Source organism: Ornithodoros turicata, unplaced genomic scaffold (assembly GCF_037126465.1).
Source record: "Ornithodoros turicata isolate Travis unplaced genomic scaffold, ASM3712646v1 ctg00001006.1, whole genome shotgun sequence".
Lineage (NCBI taxonomy): Eukaryota > Metazoa > Arthropoda > Arachnida > Ixodida > Argasidae > Ornithodoros > Ornithodoros turicata.
Genome location: NW_026999437.1, coordinates 111,475 through 121,009, shown reverse-complemented (window position 1 = coordinate 121,009; position 9,535 = coordinate 111,475). Strand labels below are relative to the sequence as shown.

At 44.9% G+C, this 9,535-nt stretch overlaps 1 protein-coding gene across 1 annotated transcript; it reads right to left on the bottom strand.

Moving 5' to 3' along the window:
- Nucleotides 1-381: 381 nt before the first annotated feature.
- On the bottom strand, nt 382-2,258 carry LOC135376053 (uncharacterized). Its single transcript, XM_064608653.1, has 5 exons — nt 2,002-2,258; nt 1,832-1,935; nt 815-1,691; nt 480-631; nt 382-422 (listed from the first exon to the last, which is right to left on the bottom strand). The coding sequence occupies exons 1-5, from the start codon at nt 2,256-2,258 to the stop codon at nt 382-384; spliced, it is 1,431 nt and encodes a 476-aa protein (XP_064464723.1).
- Nucleotides 2,259-9,535: the final 7,277 nt, after the last annotated feature.

Here is a 9,535-nt window from a genome sequence, read left to right as displayed (position 1 = left end):
ATTCCCCCAGGGCGTCAGTCGTGACGTTGCCCGCCTACGTGAGGCCGACAACGGCAAGCCCTTTCACCACACACCACCACCACACACCAACCTCCTCCTCTTCCTGCGTTCGCGCGCGCGTGCGAAAGACAGAAGCTATATTTCTGAGCTACAATTTTATTAATTTTTTTTACTCTCTCGATTATTATCACAACGCGTGCACAGACTTGGTCCTTTGTTGTATTACGCAATCCCCGATGACGTTCCAGGGGCTAGATTTTGAACTTTTCGCTATCCCGTAACGCTCGCTAAACGCTCGTGCTCCCCGGTTAACGGCCAATGCGCGTGACGGAATGAGCGCGCAAATTTTGAAAAATAGCTATAACGATTGCTATGTGCACATCAAGATTGAGCCCCTGGGCTCTCTTCCGGGTTTTCCGGTGCTGCAAAAACGAGAGTGTTTTGTTACAATGCATTGAGACACACAGAGCGGAAATTACCCTCGTATTCGCAGGTGCCGTAAGGAAAAGAACGTACGGCGTCGACCAGATAGCGCTTGTCATCGTAGGAGACCAAGCTCTTCTTGACTCTCGAAATGGTGTACATTGTTTGCTTTATGCTCTGGATGGTGCACTGCCTCTGAGAGACTGTTCTTTCATTGAATAGAGAATCTCGGTACACTTCGTGCAATAAGTGTCTCCTCACCACGTCTTTCTTAACTCCTTTCGCTCTCGCAATCTCTTTGTGTGTTCTGGCCAAGAGAATGCTGTACATTTTGGCTCGGATGGCTACGACTTCCTGAATAACTCCTCCTCCCGTTTCGTCTTTGAAGTACCCCATCTGGTTCGCGTGCTCGGCGTTGAAAAGTGGATGGTCCGGTGGATAAGAGGAGAGATCTAGCTCGTGCTGAATTTTCATCAGCTGCTCTACGAGGCTCTCGCACGTGAGAGCAAAAATTATACTGTCCGTATCTCCATAGATCAACTGCACTGAACAGGTTAAGCGAGAAAAGAGCGACTCGTAAATGAAGCTGTACATTCGGACTTTGGATATCTCTAAAATGGCAAAGCCCACGTAAAGGGGGTGCGTGCATTTGATACGACGCTGTTTCATCTCGTACAAGATGCACTTGTCACTCAGGATGTGGAAATGCTGGAAGTCGATGGAACTAGCTTTTCTGAGCGCGCTTTCTTTGTCGTAGGCTATGGTGTACCTCTTCATGCGTCTCACATTTTGAATCGTTTTCCCGAACGTGCTATTTGTTATGGTCTTATACAGTAAACGCTCGAATTTCGTGGTTGATGCACGAAGGCGGACAAAAAATTGTCTCGGCGGAACGTGTTTTATGGATGGTTTTATGGATGGTTTTAGGATGGCGTGAATGTGTTTTATTTTCATGCCCAACCTCACGTAGAGAGTGAGCAGATAATAGTGCACGACGTAACTTTCTTTGTCGTAACATGTCAGTAACAATTTCCTCGTGGGTGGCGCGTTCAGTGCCAATGCCTCCTTCAAGTTCCTTTGGTAGGTGGATAGTTGACCCTCGTCCACGGTTCTGTGTTCGGGTGCCAGAGGGAAGTCCCTCGTGAGCGCGTGCTGTTTTTCGGGATAGGACAGGTCTACCACGTACACGTAGCCCACTTCTGAATCGTGAGGAATTCTGAGAAAATCGATATCGCCCCAGCTGGAAGGATCGACCCACTCAAAACCACCTGTCGGAAGATGGAAAGTAATGGCATAAGCGTACAAACTGTTTACATCTAAGTACTGAATAATTTTTTTTTCTCTTGTTGAGGGTCGTAATCGTCGCATCCCTCGTGATTAGCCCGACAATATCTATGGAGGCTGTTACAAATGCCGCCCCTGATTCCCTTCTCGATCGTTTCGTACATCTCACGATCGCTCACGAGCTCGGGTTTGACTTTGGTGAGCTTCAGTACGCTGCTCCACGCGTAACTGGCGACGGATACGGTGCGTAAGATATCTATCCCATCCGTCTCTAGCGTAATCTTCCTGAAATACAGCACGACGTCGTAGAGCTGACAGGTGTCGAGCGTGACGTAGAGACGCGTGTAATCGCCAAAGTTGCTACATTCAAAATATTCAGAAATATCACGGGCGTACTGATAGTCCTGGTCCGAGATATCTTCATCGTTCAGGTCATTTTTGAAAGCTTCCTTTGGCGGTAGCGCGGGCAAAACGTACGCTTCGAAACTGTCGACGAAGGTGTACGGATAAACGCCTTTCCTTAGGAGACAGCGGAAACGGTCATCAAACATTTGGCGCGTACAAAGGAAGGCGCTTTCGCCACCGCTGGTAAGTAGCGTTTCCACCAGGTTCGTCAAGGAGAGGTTGAAAAACTGTGTGGTATCGCGGAAATGGAGATGCCCAATGTTGAACCCTCTTATCTTTTCCGAACTCGAAGCTAAGATCCACGGTTCACCCAGATTTAGAACGTGCATGTGGCGGAGAAGGGAGCTCTAACGTATAACGGAAGCTCTAAGGTTGTGCACTAACACGACGAGTTCTTTGGTGTTACGACACCTAAGGTTACACGTATCACACAGCGTCGCGACAAAATTCGAGGATCCGGGCTCTACGGAACGGGTGTCGTCGTGATGCGACACCTTCCGCGTGTGACGGTTAAATTCTACCCCACAATATTTACAGTGTGTTGCGCATTGGTGACAAAGGTGGTCTTCCGGACTCATGACCAACGGAGAGGGGAGGCGGTTCAACCTATCGATTTGTTCGCTAAATCCCTTCAGCGCGAGCAAGCATTTTTCTGGCGCGTTAGCTCCCAAATACCCATCTGCGTCCATTATTTTTCCATCGCAACTTCTTACTAGAACGATGCAGTACGAGCTCATCCTGTGCACACTCACGAGCGCGTCCTTTTCCAAAACGCTTTCCGTGTCCAGTACCGCGAAATAGGGGTAGGGATGCATGTACTGTATCTTGTTGAAGGAGACGCTTTCTCTCGCTTTTGGCATTTCCAAAATCGTCTCATTTACGTCCCGGCATAGGGGGTGTACCTTGTTACCCACTCTTAATAATAAAACTTTTGAAATCCACGCTAAGAAATCCACCCTTCAAATTCCTATCCTTTGAAATCCAAGCTGTCAAAATAAATCACAATGGGTCTATGCAGTCCAGTGTTAAGCATGGTTTTACGTGAGAAAATCAGTGTTTAAGAGGGTCACACTCCAGAATAACGAGTTTTTATGGAATTCTGTGTCGTATTCAGCATGTATCTATCAATTATTCATTAATTTAATTAAGTTACAGGCGTAAATAACTACGCGTATGAATACTAGGAAGACAACGCTTCAGCGGTTCGGCCGTTCGGCTACCATTGAGGACGAGGCTATTTGAGAAAATGGAGTAACGACGGGGCCGTATGGTGTAGCGGGATGTGCTGCATAAAAAGGATAATCACTGCAAGCTCTAATAAAGCATATGTTTCTTCTGCCGATTTCGTCAGGTATTTATTCTTCAGACGTGTAACGACTTGGTGTGCTAACACGCGCGTGCAACTGATGAAGGAATTCATGGGTGGAAGTGACATTGATGCAGTCGTAGCTGTTTTGGACAGGAAATCGGGTAGCGGAAAATGTCCAGGATGAGCAACATATAAAACGTACCGCAAAACTGCTGTGTCGACCATTTGTCACGATCATAATCACGTAAACATCATGTAAACGTCTCTTGCGTACGTCGGCCTCAGTCTACGGAGAACCGCTAATGTTATGTTTGATAAGAGCCGCGAAAAGTGGTTCAGTAAGGTAAAACTGTGCCGGGAACACCGTCACATGAGGGAGGTGCTTAATTAAATCACAGTGAAAGATAGCAAAGGACTGTTAGTGGTCATGTAGACAGCAGATGTCGTTCACCAACACATCGATGGATTGTATAAATAGTCTTTCTGTCAATGGACAACTGACATTTTCCTCCCGTCTATACTGAGCATGGTTGACCCAGAGCTTGGTTTTTGGATGCCACAAAACACTTCTCGTCAAGATGGTGCACTGTAACTCATGGACTGTGGCTCAATGGGGCATTCACAGCTCAGGGTCATTACCATCTGAGGCAAGTTTACTCTCTCAGATACTGTCACTGCAGTGCTGTGGAAGACCCAGAGTATATTCTGTGTCACTGCCCACACTATCAAGCTTTCCAAACTGCCATTTTCAGATAAAATTGCTTGGCTTATGGCTAAATCGAGGCCACGAATGCCTGCTCTCAAAGCTCTTTTGGCAATTTTGGACACCATGGGACATTATTTCCTTCCTCACACCACAAGCAGCTATGGGGTAGAGTATTGCCCCAGGTAATGAAACACCCTGTCCATCTCAAAATAAAGTTGATGAACATCTGCAACTTCTGCGAGGTGGTTTAAACCACTCTTATAACTACACGTTACATAAACAAAATACAGAAACCGACACTGAAGATTTTGTTTAAGTTTAATTTGTAGAAGCTTTCGCTTGGAGGTCCATGCTTCCTCAGGTCCCACCTGAGGAAGTGTGGACCTCCACGCGAAAGCTTGTACAAATTAAACTTAAACAAAAATCTTCAGTGTCGGTTTCTGTATGTTGTTTATGTGATCTACAGGACTTGACGCCCCTCTACGTATACACTTCAACTACATGTTATGTGTAACCTAGGAATGCTGGTATGTGGGTGGAGTGGCTAGTTTGCCAGAGTACCACAAATAGGAACGCAAATGGCTGATAAATCTGCTGCAGAATCTGGGCCAAGAGTATGAGCACTTGGAATCATCACAGTTTTTAGTACCATGCAGAGGAAGATAGAGTAGAGCACCCTCAAATTTTGTACTACTTCTTCTGAATTACTCGTAATTATGCTGCAGCTACATAGGCAGCAGTTTAAATGCTACTCACATTTGCCAAAACTTCATGCTAGCACTCAATTCTTTTTACAAACCTTGGTTTGTGATGTGATCAATGTTTCGGTGACTTCCATAGTCCCGGTTTCACCAACTCTGGTTAACTGAACCAATATCAAGGGTTGGCAATTCTTGAACTTAACAGACACTTCTTTTTTTCCATCGGTGATGTGGTGAATACTTCAGTAATAACTCCTTTAGTGAAGCATGTAGTTTAATAGTATTAGGGCATGGACTCTCATAGTGCACAACGCTCAACTGTCCTGAACACGATTTAATTAGCAATTAGAGCTAATTGGGACCCCCCACATTAATCAGCACCTTCCAGGGAGTCATTACACTAATTGGGGATAATATATAAATAATCATTCCAGCATCGCTGGCTGCAAGCTTGGGTACCCTGCTTGGGTCTGCTGGCGCTGGAATAAAAGATTTATCCCGAGGGTACTACAATGTGCGCGCGTCGCGTGTCCAAATCGCGCGCGTCGCGTGTCCAAACCGCGAGAACCGGTCCGCGCGCGGTCCGCGTGGTGCGCGGTTCGTGCGCACTGTTTTATCACTTAAACAGCAGCAGAGCTCACATTGTAGTACCCTCGCGATAAATCTTTTATTCCAGCGCCAGCAGACCCAAGCAGGGTACCCAAGCTTGCAGCCAGCGATGCTGGAATGAGTATTTTATTTGATTTCATTTTGAGTCGTTATCGCCTCACCTATTTAGTGAAGACCTATGAACACATGCTAAGTGGTTTGGTTTAAAAATGATGAGAGCTACAGTGTGTAGCGAATGATGTTCACATTTACCCGTTCTGCTCTATAGTATTCTTGCAAAATATATGGGTGCAAGGAAATAAAAGTAAAAACGAAGGTGAATTCACTCGTGTACAATGATCGCTGCGTAGAAGCACGGAACCGCTTTCTTCGGTGTATAGCGAACATGCATTCCATTCTTTTTTGCTTTGCGACGGTCGACCGGTGATATCCTATTACATCCGGAACGAAGACCTTTGCGTGCGCATACATCTGTGAGCCGTCTTTTTACGCTGGTTGGATAATTATTGACCTGAGGAATAATATGGATTTATGTGGCTATGAATAGACTTTGTGTTTGTGAGTGTGTGTGTGTGTGTGCGTGTGCGCGTGCGCGCTGGGACCCCACTTGACAAGTAAGTGTTTGCCTTTTCGTGTGACACGAGTGATACATTTATGTACTATTGCGTGAAATAGTGGTTTAAAAAATAAGGGTAGTCGCGTTTGCATTGCTATCTGTTGGATTGGACGAGCGTTTTTAATGGAATTGCCTCGCGAACCCGGTGAGGTCTTTGTTTTGGAGAGGGTATTTTATGAGTGCCCGACTTCGGTCCTGCTGTAGTTTGTTTGTTAGTATGTATCTGTCACGTTCGTGGCGCTGTTCAAGCTTTGTTTTCTTTGCAAAAATTCAGACTTTATGGTATTAAGCTGTCCGAGTAGAAGTGATACCCCTGTCAGACGTACTAATTTAGTGTCACTTATTTGAAGTGCACTCCGTCCTGTAATGTCACTTTCACTAGGCTCCTGCTACACGGCATAAGTAAGTGTCACTAAGCAGTCATGGTGATGACGAGGGGCGAGCTTGAACTCCCACCTAACATCGGGGAGTGCGCCATGCTTTCTTGGTAAAATCATTTTTCTTACGTCCAGAAACATTTCATAAAGATTTTCTTCGCAGTTGAAGTCGATTGAACGTCATAAATATAATTGTTGCGAACCAACACAAGTATATTTATTTGACAAATTTTCTGATAGCATAGGTTTCTATCTCAGACCACGATGCCCTGTCTTTTTTGTCTTCCATTATTCAGTGCTTCACTGCGAGTATTTCGCGATTTCGCCGGTAACACTTAACCACCGTGCAATGTCAACAAATATGGCTGCCGCGAAGTGGATTACGAACCCTATACTGGGCAGTCTGTGAACGAGAGTACCGGTAAATCACGCAAAAAATCCTTACGTCTTTCTTATACAAATCACCGCTGTCTTAACAAACTTGTCCAAAAATAAATTCCGATTGGGTTGTTTCTTTCCTTTTCCAAAAATAAGCTTTTTGTTACGCAATCCCTGCCGTGGAGGCTACGTACTTGATTGTCGCAGGCAAAGTGAAGTGAGTTTGGCGAACTCACTTCATCGTAAGTGTACTTTGCATTTAGTGTCACTAAAAGATGCCGTGCGACTCCGAAAGAATGACACTTACTGCAAGTGTACTCGCTGAAAGTGACACTAAATTAGTACGTTTGACAGGGGTATGACTTTCCCTGCTCGCTTAAGATAAATTGTGTGTCCTTTTCCTGTGCTTTCTTCACGCAGGAACAATGCAATTGCGTATTTAGCATTATGCAATAATTATCTGATAGCAGAAATGGGTGTCTTTGTCACAGTTTATTAGCGTGTGCCTCGTTATTTTATTTTTTTCTCTTATCGCTATGCGAGCAAAAGTGCGTGTAATTTTTCGCTGCTCTTTTCTTATTTTCTCTACTTTTATGTAGAAGAAAGCCTCCTGCGTAAAAGCTGAATAGTGTTCTATCACTGGAAGTGGGGTTGTTTGTTTGATTTTGTTGGGTGTTCGATATCTTGACGAAGTAAGCAGAGCTTAATTTTGCAGGTTTTTGAGCAGAAATGCTGGTATCTGAGCACGGAGTAGAAATTTCTATATTTCTCTGCTCCCTAAGAAAATTTGTACGTCGTTTTCCAAGCAGACCGCGTTTAGTTTACGCAAAATAGAAAAAATGAAGTTGTGTATGCTCTATGATGATCCGCCGCAGGCTTAGGCCTTTTCCCCGATGAGCAGTGTTTTGTATGCGATGTCGCATGACTGGACTGGTTCGGTAGTGTTGCAATTTTTACCCTTCGCTAATATCTTGTTGCTGCCGTCTTGTGTTAGACGTTGAGCTTCGTAGCGATGTGCGGTAACGCTACGATTATTCTTGAGCGCTCCGTGTGTTTAATGCGTTGTCCTCCGTGCGTGCGTGCGTGTGCTTTTTTCCTGATTTGTGACGTCATCATGGCATGTCTGGTCTTGTTTAGCAGTGTTGCAGTTCTTCCCGCTGCTAGTATCTTGTTGGTGTCATGTTGTGCTAGCCGCGTGGCGATGTGTGGTGACCTGAGGTCTTAAGCCTTTTCCCTGCTCACCTAAGGAAATGTGTGTATCCCTGTCCTGTGCTTCCTTTGCGCAAGGGCAATGTGTCTGTGTATGTGGCACTATCAGATACCAGACATGAGTGTCTTTCTCTTAGTTTATTAGCATATGCTTCAGGTTTTTTAAGTCAAGCACAAGTGCGCGCAATTTTTCGCTGCTCTCTTCCTCAAATCACCGATTTTACGCAGAAGAAAGTCGCACGGTGCAGCTGAGAAGAGGGTTTCTCTGATTGTTTGTTAGATGTTGCTAGGAGCTCGGTATGATGAGGAAGTCAGCTGTTAAAGGTATCCGTGAAGAAATGCTTGCATCTGAGCGCAGGATAGGAATTCCTGAAGCACGGCACCCTCAGTGTAAATTAATTATTTTGAATGTGAGTTTGCTTCACTGCATGACAAGGCTGAAATGGGAAGAGAGAAGAAATTGGAGCGCTTCATTAATAGCGATCCAAGTAATAGGGCAATTATAGTTTCCACAGAAAGTATAATTTTAAAGGGCTCCTAAAATTATAGTTTTGTAGTAGTTTTTCTAAACTGCAATGCAAGGTAGAAAATCATTAATATGGTGGCAACGCCATGATGTTCCCGTAAAGGCGTGGTGGTGGTGGTGGTGGTGGTGAAAGGGCTTGCCATTGTCAGCCTCACGTATGTGGGCAACGTCACGACTGACGCCCTGGGGGAATGTGCGTCCTGGGCCGACTTCTAAGGGAACTGTGCCGACTGTTTTCCTCAGACGCTCCCGTAAAGGCGTTCTGTGTCTTGTGCTTTGGCGTGCGCGAATGGAACTTTGCTCCCGGGTTTCGCGCCTTTTTGCACGCAATGCGCGAATGGAACTTTGCCCACCCGGCTTTCGCGCCTTTTTGCTCGCAGGTGTAGCCTCAGACAACGAATGTATGAGCATAGAAAAAGTCATGTATTACATAAGCCTGGAGATGATGTTGAGTGGTCTCACTTATTATTTTAAAAGAGCAGTTTACTGTTTACTGTAATTCTAATGACCATGATGAGCCTTTGGGGTGAAAATCGTTAATATGAAGGGTGCTTTTTTGTTGAATTTTAATGAGAGAATGAATGAATGTCATTAAGAGTAGAACAAAGGAAATAATCTTGCGATTCAATAAATAATAGTCCTGTCTTCCTCTTCAGACAGGGTGTGATGACGTCACGCAGTCTGTAGCAATGCATTGACCGTTACTGTAAAAAAGTGTAGCAATAGAAAAATTGTGTGTATTGCCCTGGACGGATTTATGATGAGCACTGTTTTTGAATAAGGGGAGTGTGTGTGCTTAGAAATAGTTTGATACTGATTTTCTTCTTTGTTTTTTTTTTGCGCTTTTTCCTTCTTGTTGTCTGACAAACATGCGCTGACATGCCTGGGCCTGTTCTGACATGCTTTCCTTCTACATGTAGTTTTTTCTTTTTGTACAAGGAATATTCTTGACGATGACGATAGTGCTGCCTTGAATGGGAGTAGAGCTATTC

What these genes read in the sequence shown, in the direction of transcription:
- LOC135376053 (XM_064608653.1), bottom strand. Translation starts at nt 2,258, where the DNA reads ATGTTTGATGACCGTTTCCGCTGTCTCCTAAGGAAAGGCGTTTATCCG. An exon ending in CAGCTCTACGACGTCGTGCT is followed by an intron (nt 1,936 to 2,001) that starts GTATTTCAGGAA and finishes ATCCGTCGCCAG; the next exon opens with TTACGCGTGGAGCAGCGTAC. An exon ending in GGGAATCAGGGGCGGCATTT is followed by an intron (nt 1,692 to 1,831) that starts GTAACAGCCTCC and finishes ATCTTCCGACAG; the next exon opens with GTGGTTTTGAGTGGGTCGAT.